Source organism: Saccostrea echinata, unplaced genomic scaffold (assembly GCF_033153115.1).
Source record: "Saccostrea echinata isolate AGI-Se365-2 ecotype Australia unplaced genomic scaffold, CSIRO_AGI_Sech_v1 ptg000012l, whole genome shotgun sequence".
NCBI classification, from domain to species: domain Eukaryota; kingdom Metazoa; phylum Mollusca; class Bivalvia; order Ostreida; family Ostreidae; genus Saccostrea; species Saccostrea echinata.
Window position 1 is genome coordinate 3,722,896 of NW_026889761.1, and position 22,926 is coordinate 3,745,821.

General features: G+C 32.2%; 1 protein-coding gene across 1 annotated transcript; it reads left to right on the top strand.

The window, feature by feature from the left end:
* Positions 1-14,293: 14,293 nt before the first annotated feature.
* Positions 14,294-20,055, top strand: LOC133185696 (plasminogen-like). Its single transcript, XM_061321000.1, has 5 exons — positions 14,294-14,363; positions 16,499-16,733; positions 17,701-17,825; positions 18,293-18,380; positions 19,902-20,055. The coding sequence occupies exons 1-5, from the start codon at positions 14,294-14,296 to the stop codon at positions 20,053-20,055; spliced, it is 672 nt and encodes a 223-aa protein (XP_061176984.1).
* Positions 20,056-22,926: the final 2,871 nt, after the last annotated feature.

Consider the following 22,926-nt stretch of genomic DNA (forward strand, 5'->3'; position numbering starts at 1 on the left):
TAATTCTCTGCTTATAAATGCAACGAATTTATAGAAGGAGGGAACATTCGAAAATCTTAAGAAAAGAAAGACGGATCAAATCCGACGGTTCATGAAGGACAGCAGCGTCAAAATTGAAAATCCAGAATTAATGTCCATTGTTGCCACATTGAGAGCATTAGAAAATTCTGCTGCCTATTGAAGTAAGCCAGATAAGATATGAACACCTGCTAAGGATACCGTAGCTCTACTCCAGCATGCTAGAGGTTCACGGCGAGATACTTTTGACTTGGCGCAGCGTAACCTCTAGCATGCATTGTAAAAATTCTCGCCGCTGAAACTCCAAGTAGAAATAAATTGTTTAATAAAAAATTCAAGCTTTGAACATTAACAAATGACACTAAACAATAAAATATTCATTATTTGCGATAAAACTTACACACAAAATAATGATTATCTGTCGTATTAGCGATAAATTCAATATTTTCAAAATCGAAGCAGGAAACAAAACAAATCATCTGTTTAACATTCGGGAATGGAATGCAGAAAATCGGAAGAAAAGAAATAGTTTTCCGCTATGAAATAATAGAAATTTTCGTTTTCTGACTAGCAATCTGCAAAATTAACGTGAAATCTTCTGGTGACAAATTGAAATAATTAATTTTGATTAATGAACAGTGATGCATACTGAATGAAGTAGATTTTATGATTTCTTGTGACTTTGATACCCCATGCAAGCATGTAGGTACCTGAGAATTACTTGTTTACAATTTATTGCTCACGTTATATGTTCCGCCCAAAATTTCAGGCGGAACGAGCTCGCTAGAAAATGGTCTTCGGATTAAGAGTCAAAGATATATAAGGAACATAGGGACGTTAACCGAGGCTCTTACTTGTAGGAGTAACTGCAGCACTAATCAAAAATCCCTCATCAACAGGAAGATCATGATTTTGTATTAGAATGATATCGGGTTAATACATACATATACATAAGCATTTAATACATAGACAATTCAAAATATATGATACATTGGATCGCGTATGATTTGGGGTATCTTCGAATTGCCTCTTTGTATAAAGTACTAGATGAAACCCCGCCCCGCGCAAGCGCGGGGATTAGAATTTATACCACTACCGACAGAAAAATTCCAATAATATATATTGTAGTTTCTACCATGCACGGATCTAGAGGGTGGAGGGGTTCCAGGCCACCCTGGATTTTCCAGAGTTATTTTAAAGTATAAAAAATGACCCCCCCCCCCCCCCCGAAAACGTGGACCCCACCATCACCACAACGAAATAGGTGTTTATCACGATTGGGATATGAGTTTTACTTATTTTTTGTGCTTGTTAAGAAATTTTTGGGTTGGAATTTTTTTTTGGGACTGGAGTGGACCAAGCCCCCCCCCCCCCCCCCCCCGGAAAAAAATTCCTGGATCCGCGCCTGTCTACTGACAGCCTACAGGCTTATAGCAGGAAGAAAAACTTTGTTCAAATCCCGCATTTAGCTTTGGAGCAGAAGTTAGTAGATATACGTCACTACCCCAACCCCTTTCGTATAAACTTGAAAAATAACAATTAAATTAAATGACGTATATTGTGAAACCTGCTTTACTCCATGTATGTTATGAATATTATACTTATTATTGCTCTTATTTCATTTCCGTCAAGGATAAAAGCAGCGAATATGCACATTTTAATGATAAATTGATTTTTTTCTTTTTTCTATTTTTTTTTAACATTAAGTTTTAACGCCCTATGAATAGGCTGAGTATTTGATACAACAGACTGTATTCAGAAAAAAAATACCTGAAATGTGTTGGTTAAATCACAAAGTTTTAACAGCTTTAATTGTATTTGAACAATACTTTATTCATTAATTTTCTCTTTTCATGTAAGCAAATTTATTACGAAGTACAAATAAATTTGCCACTATGCTCTCATTGAGGAATATACAAATTTTACCCATAAATTTATTCGGAAAACCTACTAATAGTCTTTCAATACATAAACATATTCACAACTTAAAGTGTTATCAATGATTAACCATTATTTTAATGACCATTCACACAATTTTTTTATGTTCCTGCAGCTATAACATCGGGCTCGATGCTATGTGATGTTCTAGAAGTTTCCGTTAATATTAAGATTGATGAATGACGAAAATAATTTGTACATTTCCCTTTTTAATCGGTTATCACAACTTATTTCTTTTATATCATTTAAAATCAAGTTTTGATTGATAATTCAGTGATGACGTTTAATGAATTTGATAAACGAAAGCTTGTTGTCAGTTTCATTAAAAATTGCTAGTAATTTAGATCCGCTAACCGGAACCGCCACCTTACTCACGTTTTTGCTATTTCATGGTTGTTTACAGAAAATGAAAGTAGACTTTTAATTTAATGTACGATACTTACTATGCGAGTGAAATCTGAATTTAGTTTACGGACATCATCTTGTATCTAGTATATTCATAGAGGAGTTAGTAAGAACTCTGGTGCACCCGTTTCGGAGTTTATTTGCAAAATCTATTAATTTATAAGTATAGATTTGAGAGAAATATTACAATTATAGCGCTAGCCTTTGTTTTCCTCATTGGAACCATAAATACAACGTGAAATAATTAAATGAACTCAAAGGAAAAAACCACGTGCTTACAAAATGAAATGTTCATGTAATCATCGACCTTTTCTAACAGGAGATAAAAATAACAAAAAAATATAACAATTAAGTATATACACCATAATGGGGCAATATTTAGATGAATTTTCAGAATCTTTGTTGATGAAGATTTATTAGTGAAACAAGGTCATTTATGATCAGAGGTTCCTCTCTTAGACGTGGATATGTGATTTTTTACTTCATTTTATTGTATCTTTATAATCCATTAAATGCAGAGGTGATCTTTAATTTAAGAAGCGATTAAACATATGTCAATGAATAAATTAATGAATTAGAAATGTGAAATAAAGGAAAAGTGCGCGTTACATTTCAAAGTCTGTCCCACTGTACTATTTGTATCTTTTCTTAAAATACATAAATATCTTAGCATTTTTACTACCTTAAACAAAAGAGAATCTTTTTGTTAATTTATCTGCCTGGAAAAGTAATCCTATGGTATATAAACAAGAGAATCAAGGTTTTTGACGGTCACATGGATATATAATACATGTGTAATTATATAATAAAAGAATATAAACTGATGAATGAAGATTTGTTCTTTTAGAGAAATAGGATGAACAAGGATCAACAAAATTGTAAGTATGGTAATCAGCAACATTTCAGAGAGTATGTCTATTTACTGTCTATCGTTAAACTTAACGACGCAATGGTGCTTAAGCATGTATCACTGTATTCATGCATTGATAAACCCAGCAGAGTCTCCATACGTTTGCCCCTCTTAGTCATTAAATAACAACGTGCAAATATAGGGTATGTTTTCTCATTTTTTAATCTATTATTAAAAAGTCTAATTTTAGCCATTAAAAAATATTGAAGAATTTTCGTATTATCAATTAAAAATGCTTGTTTACTTAGACTTGCATCTTTCATACAAATAATTAGGCCATTATTTTTAAACTGCATTGACGACAGAGCCCTCTGTTAAAGGGTACACGGCGGGTGTAACTAATCGACAGAGGATGCTTACTCCTTCTTGATACCTTATACGACCTACGATGTTTCAGACGTCCAAGTTTGCTCTGCTCATAATTTGTATTGTTTCTCTGAATTTTTTGAGCATGATCGATATATTCACATTTGTATCTTCATTGAACACCATCATACACATTCTAGCTATATATAGTGTATCCATTAACAGGTCGAATATATCAATAAACGTTGATCTATTTATTCTGAGGTATCATTAACAAAAGAAATATATTGAAACAGTATGGAATGTTCCTTAAATTTTCATACATCTAGCTTAATGATAAAAATTATAAGAACTTCCTCAATCCTCAATTAACCCTGTATCTAGGACAAATAGAAAAGGAATATAAACGTTCTCAAAACTATTTTCATTTTTTGAAAACGGATGTTAAACTTAAAAAACAAATGTGTTTGCATATTATAAGCCATCTGCTTTAGATAGAATGAAACGAAGACAACGAACAGTATTCAATCTCGAAAGTCCAATGAAACTATACAAATTTGGAGTAGAGAAAACACGGACCTCAAAATTTAGAGGTGGGATTAGGTGCCATGGAGGAGTGAGAATCCCCTGCCAGTGATACAGAAAGCAATGAGCTTATCAATTTAATTCAAAATACTTATTCGTACTTCATATTTACCTGCATGTTTCTTAATCTAAAATGTGATTTACGATTAAATACTAGTACTATTAAAAATCAAAGTACTGTGAGTACTGATAGACGGTGGCATGAATGATTTTGTTTGATTGTTGTTTGCTTTAATTAAAACGACCCTCTCGGGAATTTTTCACTCATAATGAGATACCATTATTGCCATTGGTGGGCTGCAAATTTTATATCTATACTCAGCACTCAGGGCCATTGTGCAGTGAGGGATCTTTTCTTCTGGCAAGCACTTACTGCGACACGGGACCTCGGTTTAACGGTCTCATCCGAAGGACCGGTCTCCACGTCCCGCAGTGGGATTCGAACCCGCGACCTAAGGATCGACTCCTTACTCCTTGACTCTAGAGCAAACGCTCTAATTACTGGCCACCGGCATGAATGAATTAAATTAAATTAAATGATATGAGAATCTGTAAAATGATATGGAAATTATGACAGTTTGTTGCAATTTTTCACAATACATGTATTTGATGAGTTATTTTATATTTGCTTCAGTGTGATGAGGACATGTATTAATTGAAGTTATTAAACAATTTATTGCATGAAATTTCTAGCTTATTATTTAGTTTTATTGTAAAATAATGTTTGAAGAAAAAAAATGCGCTGAAATGCCAGAAACGAAAGCTCGATCATTTCAATCTTTTTTTTTTTCATTAATTAATCCTTAAAACAATTCATTTTACCCTAAATGTTAAACTAAGGGAATCAAAGGTTCTAATATATTCATGTGGTGACCGAACATATTTATTTTAAGATAGCTTTCTATACATGCATGTGTGGTTCCATTTAGGCGCTCTTCCAAGTTAGATGATTGTGCATTTTTTTTTAGCAGAAATGTGCTTGAGATATTTTAGGAACAATTAATAAACCTCTTGTGAGTTGCAGATATGAGCGAGTATCAGTAAATTCCGAATTCATTGTACTTTCTTCGCATAATTTGAAAATAATCTTATCAGCATGCATTTCAGCGATATCAAGTATCAAATGAAGAAGTTAAATTTTACAGCAAAAAGTGTCATGAAATCGTGATGTTTTGAAGTTAGAAATTGTGATTTTATAATTCAAAATCTTATACTCAGTGGTTAATTATCAAATTTTGCTAATCTGGAATAAAATTAAACACAATATTTTTTTTAAACAAAAACTAACTTTTCTTAATATATATGGTAAAAAGGGAAATGATGAATCACTTTTGCCGTTGTACTGTAGATTGTGCGACATAAATCATATGCTGAAAGATATTAAAATAGACTTTATCTTTGGATCCCCATTTTTGCCAAATTTCCAGTAATTTACTTATTTCTATCAGGTTGAAAGACTTCGAGAACTGTACAGTAGTTTTATCTTTTTGTTTGATATATATATACTGTTCGAAAAGAAAAAAAAGAACAGAATAACAAAATAACTTTAACTCTCTATTTCTCTTAATATCTTATTATGCACTGACCCCGCTAGTCATTGCGTAATACGAAGTTTTGAAAAACACATGTACCTGTAGGAGAAGACTGACCTATATTAAGTCAACTGAATTCGCAAGAAAATCCTAATATTTCCTGTACATGTATTTGTGTAGCTTTTTTCTTACACTTTTTAAAGGGTAAATTTTATTCGAGGCACGATAGAATTTTCAAATACAATTGAAATATATGGGTAACTTTTGTTCGTCGCAGTCTTATAATTAAAGCTTTAATAAATTAGCATCCTTTCAGTAGTTTTTGTGTCCGAGATAATTAGGCAATGACTTTTGTTTTTAGATAGAACCGTCATAAACTTAGCAAAATGGCATCGTATCTGCCTTCAACAACTCTCTTTTATGTAAACTTTAAGAGGACGTGATTTTTTCCCCATTCCGAAAAATATCTTTTTCTAATATAATATCGTCAACAGATACTAGAAATTCAAATAATCAAAAGACACGTAAAATTTCAATAAACTGTATAAGTATTATTGTATAAAAATTCCATAAAACGTCTCAAATAAAACATTTAAAGGCCGAGGTTTTCAACCGGTCGGTTTTCCTCAGGTAAGTTTGGTGTGGGGTGGAGCTTAATTGAAACGGCTCTGAAGCCCCGAGGGAACCAAGCTGGCTTGTGTATACCTACCTATATACACAGGGTGTTACCTGTATATTACCTGTAAATGTTTTCCTAAGACATAGTTTAACTTCGCATGTTGGTGAATCAAAATGTTGATCGTCAAATTTATGAAATAAAACATGCTAATTTTTTTATGTAGACTGATTCCTTTAGTTCAATTCTTTTTTAAAATATGTTTGAATAAAGGAGACAATTTTAGTTTAATTTTTGCGTTAATAAATTTCATGCAGTTCTGCTACAAGGAATACGCAGTCCTCGAATCATGTTGAATTTTTGTAAAATAATGGAGAAATTTGGTGGTCGACGCTTTCCAAGCATGGAGTATCTCGTAGTTAGGTAATACCAAATTTTGAAATTGGGAACATCTCGTATTAAGCGTTTGTCACACATCCAACAGCGAAGAAACCGCCGAGAGTGTGTTGGTTGAACAATAATTATTTTATTTGCTAAGATGGTAAGGTGTAATGTGAAACCATTATCCATAAATATTTTCCTCCAGATTTTTTTTTACTTTTAATAAATTTTATTGAAATTTTACATTTACACAACGTAAAAAAGGCCGTGTGTACGAACTGACTTTTTGCATTTGTTTCATGTTCAGCAAACTTTATGTACGAATTGACTTCTGTGGTTTGCATACGAATTGACTCCTTATATGCGAATCAGTTTTTGTACGAATTAACATTAAGTCGGCGTGATTTAATGAATATTCATGAGGCGAGAAATATTATAACGGCAAATATCAGGAATTAAGCTTTGCGCCCATCAACAAAATTTCATTGAAATAACTTGAGAACCATGTACATTTTATTTTCGAACATCGAAACGACCCCACTTTCATTATTTTGTCTCTGCAAAAATCGCCGCTAGGGTCCCCGTGATTTTACACTGTTGTTTATTCATCGCCCAGACCAGCAGCAATAGCCTGTGGCTATAAATAGCCACCGTCTAAAAATCCCAACAATATTGAATAATACAATATATATATGGTTAAGCATTATTTTAAGCTTTATTTTATAATACATGTTTTGATCTAACAGAGATTATCGTCCTGAGAAAATACTTTTTTATACTTTGTTTGAAACATTCAAAAGATATTTTTCTAGCTTTTCGTAGTCCCACAACTTCAGAGACTTTGTTATAAATATTGCTTACAAAGCAATCAATCAAAGATGGTAATTTCTCATAGTAAAAGTACATGGTCTTGCTATAAACCGAAATTACTGCTTAAAAATCGCTCGGAAATTAAAGCCTTTCAAAGATAAACAACCTTTACATAGAATACTTACTAGTATCTCATTTCAACAATGTCTGATTCTTGGAAAAATAGATTATTTCATTTTAGATTTTTAAAATTTTAAGCACCTATATTAATTTTATTCGAAAGTTAATTTAGGAAAGATTAAACTCTCTGAGTGCCGTCTAATTACGTAAACTTTTCCGTTTCTGTCATAATTACCAGCTCTTGACCACTTAAAAATGCTCTTGTCTAATTCATGCTACAAAAAAAAAAAACTTCCTGAAATTCTTTCAGTCGACGAGTATACACTTGGTATCAATTGGTAAAAGTATGGCAGTTTCATTGCTCTATAAAAACCTCTGTAGAATTTTCATTCAGCCGCTTTGTCCACTCTCACAGCGACCAGGATTCCACATCGGTGGACAGATTGTTAGTGTCTTATTGTTTGCACACCTTGTGTCCGGTGTTTTTGTCATCATTGGAATAAATGCAGTTGAACAGGCTTATTCCGATAAAGCTAAAACAAGGGCCTGGGTTGCAATGATGATATCTGTGACTCTTGGATTGATCTCTCTGATTATTCTCATCGTATCTGGTTGCAGAAAAAGGCTCACCACTGAAGGGAACCTCCACAACAAACAAGCTGATCCATCCCTGAAACTCAGATTAATTTTTCTCTGGATCTTCGGACTTGCCGTTATGGTACATGTTTCCATTTATGCTGCCATTTATATGGAATGCATCGTTTTGTTTTCGTTACAAACAGCTGAAATGATTTTTTCAGTGATGAGTAATGCAATTCTGCTACTTTTTCTTCTGATTGAGTTGAGTTTTATATCGTATTACCGAAACAAAACGTTTGTAACAAATTCACTAGTTAACTTTTCAAGTATTTTTATTCTTGTGGCAAATTTCGTAATCTGGTTTAATATAGTAATTAGTAATATCAATGTATTTCAACTTGGAAACAATACCGTCCCTAGATATAGCAATGAATCCTATTGTTTTCGAACATCCAAAATACAATTGGGATTAGCAGAGCAATTATCACCTATCTTATTACCATTGCGAATGGAGTTTTGTATTCTTGGCTCAAGTTTCATTACCTCATTTTTGGGTTTGCCATTTGACAATGCAAATACTGACTCTAAGAGTCAGAGAAATCAGAATTTAAAGGAGACTCTTAATTTTAGATTGAATCTTCAAGAAGAAAAACGTCGTCTTATTGGACGAAATATTTGTGTAGCAATATGTGGAGTTTCCATCAATATACCACTATTTATTTCGACTTTATTGCTTGTGTTTGCGTACGACTGGAATAGTGATGGTCTCATTCTTCTACTTCAAATTGGCGAGTGTGTGAGCACGTTCAGCAGTATTCTAACTGTTTATATATGTAGTTATCATCTGAACAAATACTTCAGCAACTCTTCTAGACAAGCGAAGTTGACCATCAATGAATATATTCTAATTCTGACTTCCACTGGTATGGTGACTTACTATATGTTCGGATTAGTGACCGCTTTTTCAAATCCCTCAACTCCGTTAAAAATGTTTCTCTGTAGTCGTGTATTTTTCCTAATGGAGACTTTTCTGCAAACACACTTTTTAATCAAAGTCAGGCGCTATCCTACGAAAGGAAAATCTTCAAATCTTATTTCCTCTGGAGGAATTATTTTGATGACGACCAATCTTATTCACTGGTGTCTAAATTCTTATAACCAGCAAAGATTTCATAAAGAATTAGAGCCTGGGCTAGTTGGACGCGAAAGTTGGCTGTATATCCGAAATATACTTGTCCCACTAATGCTATTTTATAGGTTTTATTCTGGCATAAGTGCTTATTCTTTGTATTACACGTTCAAGCCAAAGCTTTGAAAGGACTTTGATATTTAACATGTAAAGTGCAGGGTCTACATACTGAGCATGTTTCTAGATTTTTTTTTTTTTGTTTGCTTGTTTGCTTTGGTAGGATACTAACAAATACGTTAATGCTACAAAACATTTCGCCAGCTCTATGGTTATTATAACGACATTGTTTGCAAATAAAAAATGTCTTTGAGTCGAATTTTTACTGAAACTTTTCCCAACAATGTATTTGTTTCCGCATCAATCTGTCAACTGGTGAAAAGAGGATGCTTACCTCTCCTGTGCACCTGATGCCATCTTTTGTATTTTTAAGGGGTCGTTGTTTTGCCAGGTTCACAAAAACATTTTAAATATTGAAGAATTTTAAAATATTCTTTCCTGTAATTACAAATGTGATCACTGTTCGTGTTCTTTATCTTATTCACTACACATCTAAAATTTCGGGAAAAAAATCACTCATGTAGAAACGCTACCAAGTCGAATACTTCAGATTTCGACCTGTACTCGGCATTAATGGCTATTGGTCTTTTTCATGTCAGTACCTTCTGCGACAGGGGACTTCAATTTACAGGTAAATTTCGGTACATGTACCTCGAACACAGATATGTTTAATACCCCGGATATGTCCAAGTAAGACCTCGGTCCCGGCCGTATTTACCATATATTATAAAGCATTTAAAAAACCTCGGACACGGAAATCTCGAATACTTCAATTATCTCGAAGTTAATTTCAGGCCCGAAGCGCTATTTTAACGACTTTTGTCAAAGTCTGGTCCTTCTGCTAAACGTAACTGTTCGCCAGGTGCATGACCGTTCTTAATAGCTCTAATTAATCTCTCCGAGGTTGGTTGAATTTCACACCTTTCTAAACCAGGTAATCCTTTATAGATCGATAATTTCAGATGACTAAAACAACAAGTTTATTTATCAATTTATTTTTTTTTTAATTGACCCAAGTAATTTCGTTTATTAATGAAATGATAATTGTGTTTGCAGTCTGCTGACTTTTTATAAACAAATTCAGTCATCGCTTTACAATTTGATTGATTTTTTTCTTTAAAAAGAAAAACACCAAATTTCAAAGTTTAAGACAATGGCTTATATGAAGTTTAATTAAAAAAAAAAATAGATTTTTTTATCGTCGAATTACACCATGTCACAAGAGGTTAGTAGCAATCCACTGAAGGACCAGGTCTAAATCCCGGGGAGTAGTTGGATTATATCTATGGGTTGTAAATAAAATAACTAAACGATACACACAACTGAAACAAAGCTTCAAGCTCTCTCGGAAGTAAAATGGAAGATGCTGTCTAAAGACACCATTGCCAAGAATTACGGCATTCCAATCAAGGCATTATCAACATATTAAAAATGTATACGTTTATTTGATATCTCCTGTTAATATATAGTAATTCTAATGGTTTGTAATGTTACCCTTAAAGATTCATTTCTTGATAAAATAATTTGCATGAAATATTTCCTTAAATAGCAAATGCCACATCCTATTATAATATGTGTCAGAGAGAGAGAGAGAGAGAGAGAGAGAGAGAGAGAGAGTCTGCAGAAAAACGTTTTACATACCAAGAAAATATAAACAAATATTTCCTTCTTTCAAGGGTAACTTTGCAGACATACTCCTACTAACTGTGCAGTTTTGTCTAATTGTTTGAGCTATTCGAGAAAAGGGTGTATAGATTCATTTCACATAGATGTATTTATCTCTGATCTGTAATTAATAAAAAAAATAACAAACGGTTCCTTCCTAATACTTGTACAACAACTTGAAAAAAAAATCAAATTAATAAATTAATTCCTGTCTGCATTTTTTTTTTCAAGTGTTATTGACATTCGGATTTTTATTGTTATTTCCCAATAGGACAGTCACGGCATAGTGCAGTGGTTAGAGCGTTTGCTCTAGAGTTACGGACTAATGAGTTGATCCCTCCGTCGCGAGTTCGACTCTACAGTGTGACGCGGAGACAGGTCTTCGGATTAGACCGTATAAACCGAGGTTCCGTCTAGTAGTTATTTGACCCCTCACCGAACCCCATCGTACATTCCAAAAATAAAAACAAAACACTTCCTTGTCTCAAGAGTAATTTTGTAATCATTTGTACATTTTAAGTGCATACTTATCTCTGTGCATGCACTTAAACAAGAGCGAACCATCGTCCATCTTTATCTATAACATGTAGATAATATTTTCAAGAGATCATGTATATATGACTCACGTCTTTATAGTTTTTGAGTTTTTCTTTCTTTTTTTTTTTTTTTGTGTTTATGATTTATGTCAATCCGCTTTGTTACTTGTTCCAGCATTAATAAAACTATTACTGAACCTTTCTTTTAAGTGCATTTTAATACCATATTTTGAATATAATTACAAGATCATCTAAAGACTATGCTTAATGACGAGATAGTTTGTTTAAATTAAATCATAAAAAGTTTGTGAATAAAAATTGTTTTTGATTAATCAAAATTCATGCACATTTTAGCGAGTAATAAAGAACCTTAAAGATAACTTGGAAAAAAAAAAAAAAAAAAAAAAAAAAAACAGCATTAATTTTAGTTGTATCACAGTGCAAAACCTAAACAATGTTTTTATCGAAGTAACATCATAGTCTTAACTTCAAGCAATATGAAAAATGCACCAAAATTGATAAGTTAATGGCAATTGATCTGATAAAGGATTATTGACTATCTTACAATGTAAAAGAAACTCACTAATTCGACAACGGAATGTTCTGTCTACCCGATCAAGAGGACTCACGGGCGGGTATGTCCAGTCAAGGATGCTTATTCCTCCTAGGCACCTGATCCCACCTCTGGAATTTCCAGTGGTCCGTGTTTTATGCCCTGTTCACAGATTTTTATTGTTTATAAATTTTGTTGAGTTTTGAGTTTGATTAAGTACTGTTTGTTATATCCACCTTTTTTATCTATATGATAATAAATTCTCTAAATTTTATAGTCTTCCAGGGATTATCAGCATTTATATATTACCAATATCTTTAAGCATGCAAGAAGAGCCAGGAGAGGGGGCATATTAATCGTTGGAAACGGGCAGTAACTTTAAAGATAGACACAAGGATGAAGCAGAAGTTGAATTATAAAGGTCTCCTAAAGACCCATGAAATCCTCACGTATCTGAAGTAAAAAAAAAAAAAGCGGGGGAGAGAAGCTACATGCTCTGCTAGATTTAAGGAAGAGAACACCATCCATTTTTTTTAAAAGCTGGAGAATATGTAGTTCATTTCAAATTCCTGTAACAATTTTATAAATAACAGTCAAATAACGCAAGAAACAAAATGAACTGTATGATTAAAAAATTATATTTTTAGAATGCAAAATCAAAAGTTTGAAAGGCCTCAATGGCGTCGAACATGAAAAACAATGTCAACAGTTCTTCTAAATTCAATATATTAAATTTTAACATTGTAAACAACATGTAAAAAACCTGCTATTCACATCATTCGACGATATATATTGTTTAACGCCGAGTCGGCAATATTTCAGCCATATTTTGGCGGCCGCTAATTTAGAAATTAATCCGCAAAAACCCTCTTGTATGAAAATAAACAAAGTTTCTGTGGTTTGTATCAGATTTTATTTAGATATAATTGATGCAATTTTATTTTCAAGTTATTATTCATTGACAGCATTTTCAAACCTATTGATATTTTGCTATTTTCTTTTGCAGATGCATCGACTGACACCTTTGAGTGCGATAATTCCGGTGGGCATTTTAGATGGGATGCTCCCTAGTATAGCTTTCGAGCTCTGCTCGACGCCATAAAAAATATAAAATACATTGGCCTCAAACATAGAAACTCTCAGTTACTTAACAAATATTAACAGAAATTCACATTGATGATATCGATTTACTGATTTCGTTACAGTTGATTGTTTTGTTTTGTTTTTTTGTTTTGTTTTTGTTTTTGTTTGTTTTTTTTATTTTTAAAAAGATATCTTAAGATATTTAAATTAATTTACATCCTGCAAATGAGGATCCCCACCCAAAGTCACCAAAAAAATTCCATTATTCAAGGAACCATGTACCCTCACGTAGATTACATATCCCTCATTGACGTGCACCACGACGATCCCCATTCCACCAATGTCTGATCCAGAGGCTACACCTCAAGGAAAATTATTTCCAGTTCATCCAATTCACCATGGAAAGATTTTGATACCAACTCATGGAATTTTATAGTTCAAACAATTGGGTGTTTATTTCTGGATCAGTTATCAAAAAAGATGGATAAATAATTACACTGTAATATTCAATATTTTGTCACATCAAGTTTATATCTATTTAGACAGAGGCTATCAATAAATGATCCCTTTAGTTTTTCTGCTGAGTTTTGAAATTCTCAACATTAATTTAATCTGTAGAAATAAACACAGGAGAAGACTCCGCTTTCTTTAAGTTATTAAATTGAAGCAAACTGTGCACCTAGATTTGTGACCCTTCATTTCCTTATATTCTAAGACAGGAACAGTTTTACAATTTATTTCTATTTCATCTTTCTTGATGTAGCCTAATAATAATAATTCAATTAAACAAAATACATCTGTAACCACGGATTTTTAGTTCTAAAATAAACTTGTGTTGTACGGGAATGTTCGCACGGAAGTGAGTGACGCTTTTGGCGGAATTATTAAAGCGCTCTTTTTCAAAAGCTTTTTCCCAAAACACATTTATGTCCGAAGTAGCAAGGGATATACCTTCTGATATTTTTAAAGTTTTAAACAATGGACAACAAGCCTAACTTATAAAGAAAGGAATGGGGAAACACAGACGAAGGAGGCCGGAAATGCTTCTGGCCTCCAAACTTCCATATACAAATAAGGGAAGTATTTAGAAGAGTTCTCCTGAGTAACTGCATAGTCTGTGAAAAGCTTTTGTAAGATAGACATGATAGGAAGATGAATTATATTATTTCGTAATAATGCATTAAAAAATAGTTCATGTGTATTTTCTGTCTCTTTGCATTTTTCAGCAATTGTTAAGAAAATCTCACAATGCAATTACGTACATAAATCAGTTAGAATAAAGATTTGGAATTAATGTCAAGAAAAACAATTGATCTAAAGTAAAAATGAAACTCGGAATAAGATTAGTGAAATTAGTCAATTTTGAGCATTGAAAGAACAAAGAGAGTGATAGACTATCGTACTTTGTCAAATGAGATCTCTTCGCACAGAGAAATGAAAACGTGATTATATTTATCTCCTCCTATTTTGTAATGTTTAATGGGCTTTTGAGCTCGAATACTGTGCGTTATCTCCACATATTTCACTACTTACGCTACCGAATTGTTTCATTCTTGCACTTCATCTCCAGACATACATTCTGATTACCGTAAATGGTAAATGTACAATCTTTAAATCTGATATCTTTCCTCGTAGAGTTTCTAGTTATTTGGTTTTTAAAGTCATACATGTATGTAAACGTTTCATTAACCATTTTATCACATGTTGCCTCCTTTATATAGTGAAGGTCGTTGTTGTTGTTTTCATACCTTCAGTTCAATTGATTTTGCGTGAAAATGCTGAAGTCAAATAAAAATGATTCATATAAAAAAAGCAGTGAGGACGTAAAAAAAAAAGATAAAAAGAATCGCTAAGGGTCTGTGGATTGAAATGACAGGGGATGCTTACTCCTCCAAGGCAGCTAATCCAATTTTTAATGTTTTCAGAGGTGCATCTTTGCTCTCAATTTGTATTGTTGCAATGGACTTTCAGCCTGACTACTGTTCTTTATTTTCATATTTCATTTTATCCAATTCGTTTTACGTTTTCGGTTTTCAAGGTTCGGGGATAGAAAACACGCAATATAATAGATAAAGATCGTAATCAACCACATGGGAAATCCTCTAATCACCCGTGCTTTGAAATGAAATGTTAAAAGTTCGAAACAAGTACAGATATTCCTGAAAAAAAAACTTTTCAGTTGTAATTTAACTTTGTTCATTTTACTTAAACCAAATCCGTGAAAAAGCAATGAAATATTTCAAACATCAAATTTAAATTTAAAAAAAAAATCATTTTTCTGAAATCTAACCTACAATAATTAAAACTATTCAAAAGTTCTACTTTTCAAATTGAAAATTAAGTGAACAGGTCAAAATTCTGTGAGCTGCTAGAATAAGCCAAATTATTATTATTTTTTGGTTGTTGTCATTTTGAATTGTCAGTTTATTCGCAAGAAAATATAAATCACGTAGACTGGAAATAAAAATATTTATATTGCTTTCATTAGCACCGTTCTTAGATTTTTCTTTAAGGGATTATAATTCATACAAATCGTCTCATACATCTAAATTAGTTGGAAAATACAATAGAATTCTTTAACATATAGTAAAGCTCACAAAAGAGTTATCAAACTGAAGCATACATTTTTCCATTTGCAATCATTCTTGTCTTTATAATAAAACAATATGCACTTAATGATATAAAAATATCGCAAAAGTTTTTTTTTTTTTTTTTTTTTTTTTTTTTTTTTTTTTTTTTTTTTTTCCAGTATTGATCATAGATTGTTCCTTATAGGGAGTTTGGAGTTAGAGATTTCCTTTTCAAACCCTTGTATGTGGCTGGTATCTGTACATCAGATATTGACGGTTCCTGTGAAACATGTTAATACCGGATGTAGGGATTCAAATCAAGGACTTACACTACATCATCTAGGTTTCTTTACATTACTCATATATTATGGCTATACGTATTCTTGTTTTTATTACTGGAACTTTAACTTATGTTTCATGCACAAATGAGGGTAATTTCTGTTTTCAAAAATATATGATTTTAAAGAGCGTTATCAGAGTTCTGATATTTTTTGGAATTACATACAAAGATAAGTACATCTACGTTTGCAATTGTTTTAAATGTTATCAAGTAAAGGGTACAATATCTTTACAGTTTAAGAGTCTTGATTAAAAACGAAGTTAAATCATAGTACTCCGGATTGTTATGAAACTTTCCATTTAAAGAATGTTTTGAGTTTGGAATCCCATACAGAGGATCAATAAATACAACAATCTCAGGGAAACAATGTCAGAGATGGGACCGACAATACCCACATCAACATAACTTTTATTACTGGCCTGGTACTGATGAGAATTTCTGCAGAACGTTGGACGAAGACCTGCCTTGGTGTTACACTACAAATTCACAACTAAGATATGAGTTCTGCTATGTTCATATTTGTGGTGAGTCAGTCAATGAGTAAGTAGCATCTTTTGAGAAACACCTTTCTTTTAAAAACTGATCTTCATTTTGGTCTTATATATAAATTCCCTATTACGATGGTCATAGTGAGGTAGAGAAATATGACTGTCGATCAAAAAAATTGGTCTCGTACAAACTATAATACTTGTTTAAAAAATGTTTCAACGTTCTTATATCATTGTGAATGAATGATACTTCAAAAACAATCAACATAGAAAATATCAAATTATGATATATCTAACAATTGCTGAATTCTGCGTTCTCTCGAAAGAAACTTTAAGGGACATTACATGTAACTGTGAAAGTGATGGCAACCCTTTTCTTTTAGCAAAATCTTCAAAAGCATAGTAATACATATTAATGAACAATAAAATCATAAAGAGAAACCTAATAGCACTACGTTAGATAACCGGTTTTAGTGTAAAGAAACATATAACGGACAATTATAACAAAACATATTTATGTTCCTGCATTGAAGGTGAAAGTGTTTGGAATCATTGAATATTGTTGTGTTTAACTGGAATATAAAAGATGGCAATTCTCTCCTTTTTTTAACCTATATTCCAGATTTTACATTAAATCTATTACACAACATTGCAAATTTTAGAACATTATCTCTGCTTTAATGTAACTGCAATCTGTACATCTTGGTAGAATTTTTTTTCCTGAAATGGAAAAAGGAAGGAAATCAGCTTTTAAATTCATCATCAGGTACATAATGCTCCAAATTTTCCACTTTTTAGAAGAAGAAATGTTTTACAAAACAAACCCATAAAAATGACTTATAAAACACACCGATAAAAAAATCTTAAATACTGCATATTCCCCCTTTTTAATGGACCGATAAATACCTGAGTTTATAATTGATATACCGTTTTCAGGCAAATCAAATGAGACATGTAGATTGCCTGGGTCTTTATACACTGGGACCATGAACACGACGAAATCCGGACTTCCATGTCAGCGCTGGGATTGATAGTTTTAGTCATGCAGTAGAGAACTACTGTCGAAACTTTGATAGAGAGGAACCTTGGTGCTTCACGAATGATTCTTCAATTCGATTGGAATTGTGTGATGTGGAAGTATGCGGTTAGTTAAATCTAAAGCTTTATTCAAATCAACTTTAGTTACGCATGTAACCAATGATTGATTGATTATTGCTTAACACCGAGTCGGCAAAATTGTAGCCATATTGCTGTGACACAATGAAAGTGCGTGGTATGTGTATACGTAGCAATTGATAATTATGACAATTATTATCATTAATCAATCGATTATTTATGCATTACGTTTCTTACAAATGTGCATATTTATTGCAAAAGATGTACATGTTCATGTAGCACACTCCCTGCATAATTTCTGATGTACTTTTTATTTTATTATTCAAGTTAGTGATATTTAAGTAATTTGTTCTGTGTTTCAAATGTTATATGAAACTAAACCCAATTTTTTTTATTTCCAAAGCTTCACTCTACCATTAGGAGAATGTAAACTCAATGTCCTTATTATATCTTCCTGTTTTTCTTTGAGTTATACATTAAAACCTTATTTTTCAGATACACCTTGCCTCAACCCTAGTATTTATACACAACAACGAGTTCTTCAACATTGCATTAATCAAGTACATATCTTTCAGAACTGCAGGTATATTTAAGGAGTCACTGTCTGTTTTTTATTATTTTTTTATTATTATTATTTTTTTTTTTTTTTGGGGGGGGGGGGTATGCCAGGGAATCAACGATAGTTGGAATCGTGGGATAATTTGAATAACGGGTGAAGCTCTTTATGCAAAGCCCGTTATGCATTAATTATCCCACGTTTCTAACTGCATGTCGTTGTTATCTCTGGTACATCCAACAAACTGGACTGTAATTCCTTATATTTACATTTAGATCTGAAATAAAAATGTAATTATAAATAAAAAGCCATCTAACAGATTAAAAATACGCAAGGCATTACATGTCAATTTCCATACTCCCCGTCCACTGACGTCACTAAGACATCTGCGAGAAATTGACATGCATTTTAGACACTTGACCTTTCACGTGGCGAAATTTACATTCAGTCGTAAATATCGAGAAATCAACACACTAAGCTTTTTAAGAGAAATATATGGTGATAATGAACAATATTCGAACTCAAAAGTTTATTCAAACAATAAAAATCAGGAGAAGAGCAAACTCGGAATTCTAAACCATCAGAGGTGGGATCGAGTGCCATGGAGGAGTGCGCATCCCCATCCGACCGGTCACATCCGCCGCGTGCTCCTTGTCATGAGAGGGAATTAAAGGAAAATCCGTCGACAATTCAGTGTGTAAATAATGGCCTAACACTTTATATGAAAAGTGACAGTCAGAATTTGACTGAGTTTGACTTTGATGGATTGTATTTGCTGACAAGGTCATTGTGTCAACCATAGAATTCACGAAATGATGACTTTAAACGATACTGAGATAACACAGAAAAAAAAAACAGTTGGAAATACAAATATTAATTCATCAAAAAGATTTTTAAAAATATGTACAATTTGCTTAATCATCGTATTGTATTTTTGTACAAAAAAGTGTATTCTTACACAACAAATTACTTTCGTAACAATTGATCAGATTAACAATAGATTTATAAGGAAGTAAGGAAGTAATAATATGTAAATATTGTATCTCTCCTGATAATTACTGCAATATTCCTCTTTAGCGTAATACGTGGGATAATTAAAGAAATGGTGTTGTTTATAGCAACATAGGAAATACACAGATGTCTTGAATTCTTTTCTCTTTTTTGATTTGTTAGTTATTTAATTTGTTTGTTTGGTTGTTTTGGATATAGTGTAGCAAACAAAAATTACTTCATAATACAGATGTTCATTGCTGAAAAACAGCATTATTAAAATCATACAGCTTAAGATAGTTAATGATACAATCGAAGACATGATAATATTAATAGAATTTTAATTATTTTCTTTGACAGGAACAGCAGAGTCAATGTTAAAATTTGTTATTGGCTATATGTTTGCATTTGAAAAGAATGTTGTTAAAATAAAATAATTTCTTTCGTAAGAAACCGAAAATAAAATTGCACATAAATCATCAGAATCAAAACATGTCGGTGCATCTATAATTTTAAATCTCAGTTATTATGTCTTTTTTAATTTTCCTTCTTTTTCAGCCAGCTATGGGAATTTCTGACCTGCTTAAAGCAGCGAATTGAAAATATCACTTCTGCAAAATGTTCAGATATCCCTCGAAAAGCTATTGCTCTTGAGATGCAGGATGTGATAGAAAAAACTCTGGGCTGGAAAATTGACGGTTGTAAGTGGTAGATGTATATGATATGTATTTTGTGTCGCAAAAAATCATTGTACATATAAAAATACAAAAAACAAAGCAAAAGTTATACGCTTGTGAAAATTGTATTTTTTGTCATTTTATTCAGGTATAAAGTATCGCAGAATTTCATTTCAAACAAAAGATAGAAAGCTTATATTATCGGAGCACTTTGTTACGGAACAAGACTTTAGGCAAATATATTAATACAAACTACATGATATACAGATAATCTTAATTTTCAAAGGATAGCCTATAAACGCCTTAGCATTTTTGTCCAGCGAAGTCATTCTATGATAAATACTAGATTAATAACAAAACTACCTGAAAAAAAATGACATTCGTGAATTTAGACAGAGTAGTAAGAATACTGCTCAATGTGTTGAATAAATGAAAAGTTTCAGGGGTTGACGTTATGCATTTATACCTTAAAACTAAGGACTTCAAACTTAAAAATATATATATTTGGATAAACCGTCATTCAGTATCTCTTGCATTCGTTGCTAAAAAGGATCAAACAGCTTTCCTAGATTTTTGTTTTACAAATATATATCTTATGGCAATGCACTGCAGTATAAAATATTAATGTAGAAGAACTTTAGATTACGTTTAAGTTAGATTTGGTTTTTAAACACCAGTAGATGAAAGGATGGCATACAGGTACGTTGAAATTTCTCCAAGTTCAAGGAACCACAGAAAAGAAACGTAAGAATGTCGCCAGTGTGAAAGAAAAAAAAAGTCGAAAAAAGGCACCTTTTTCCGATAATGTCTAATAAATATCAAGTTTTGTTTTTTTTTAAATCTCATTTCATTCGTTTTATTTATTTTGGCAGGTGATTACACATTTATCATAGTCTTTATTTTTAAAAAAAAAAAAAAAATTATTATTGACAAATTGCATTATGGTCATCTAATGCCCTGTTCAAACGGAGAGTTTAATTCGAATTAAACGTAAGTTACTGCGAATTAAATTTGATCCGCGTTCACACGGAGAATTTAATGCGAATTAGTTTAATTCGAATTAGTTAGCATTAAATAACTTCGCATCAGCTCCGTGTGAACGCTAAGCGAAGCTAATTCGAATTAAATTTTGACACATGAGTAAGGGCAGAATTAAGTCACAGATCACATGCCGATGTCAAATATAGGTACTTGAGCTATTTTTGAGTGGAAAACAAAGGAAAATTATGTTAATCACTAAAATGTGTACAGACACTATGACATTATGTCAAATGTATCTGCTTTGCACAATATGACGTGATTTGTAAATGACTTCATAATAGTCTTACTGAATAGCTTTGTTGTAGAAATAAAATTATAATTCGCATAAGTTTACTTCGCATTGGCTGTCGTGTGAACGCAATTTAATTCGCATTAGTTTAATTCGAATCATTTTACTTTGCATTAATTTACTGTGAATTAAACACTCCGTGTGAACAGGGCATAAATGTGCACGTGACGTCACTGTTTTTTTGTTTTTGCTTTTTTTTTTACACCTTTATAAAAAAATTAATTTTATATGAAATAACTAAACTAAAATTTTAATATAAAGCTTTTTTAAATAAATATTCATTAATGAAGTTATTTTTTTTAAAGATTTATTTCATCTTATACGTTTATGTATTAAAAAAACAACACTTTTTTCACTAATTTACAGTTCAACTCCTCTATATATCGCATGATTATTGATTCATATCATACTCATTTAGAATTAAGATTTTTTACCAAAGTGAAACAGAGACATTATTTTTTTTTCTTTTCATCGTAAATATGTTTCAAAAGAAGAATATATTTGTGAATATGTAGAATATGTATGTACTGCAATTCCCTGCCAATTTGTCTTTACAGGTATTAATTCTGCGTGTAGTATGATACTTGGTGCAGAACGTGTGCAATCTAGAATCATTAATGATTTTGTGAAGCCTTGCAATGGACGATTCAATGTAGAAAAAGCAACAGATGAAGAAGAATTTTGCAGGTATATTAAAAGGGATATGTATGTGTTGCTAAACGTTGTGATAATTGTGGATTTCAACAATTCCTTATACTTGCGTTGTAAAAATAGGTACTAAAATTTTATCTGACTCATTAAAACCCTAAGGGATTTCCATGTATAAAGATAACAGAACATGATTCAAGTTTGTAAATAAAATGCCTTTTTTTAGCTTTTTTTGTTGCATTAACAAGTGAAACGTTTAATTATGTAATTATGCATGAAATATACATAAAAGACTAAGATAAATTTGAACGTTGATAATTACATTTTTTTTTTCTATTTAGACTGCTCAATTTCATAATTCCATTTTATCTGAAAATGAGATATTTTCTTACCTGTGACACATACGTTTGTCTGTTTGATTATGAATCGAGTTTATAAGAAGGCATTCCAACAATCCAGACTAGAGGATATAGAATCCATTCCAAAGCCTCTTCTTTAAATAATATGTATTTTTTTTATTTAAGTACTTAGGTGATTTCAATAGTAAAAGGAATTCTTATGCCCTCATGTATTTCCTTAGAATTCAATACAAAAAAATTAAAACATTACGATTGATTGATTGTTGTTTTACGTCCCATTCGAGAATTTTTCACTCATATAGAGACGTCACCATATACCGATGAAGGGCTTCAAATTTTGTCCTTTACTCGTCACTCAGGGCCATTGAACAGTGAGGGATCTTTATCGTAGGCCTGCCGTGACATGGGGCCTCGGTTTTTAAGGTCTCATCAGAAGGACCCGCAACTTTCACTTCAAAGTACCGAGCGAATGGCGAAGGAACAGTTTTGATCGACTTAGGTCAGTCGCGGCCGAGATTCGAACTCACGACCTCCCGATCACGCTACCCTGAACAGTATATAACATTACG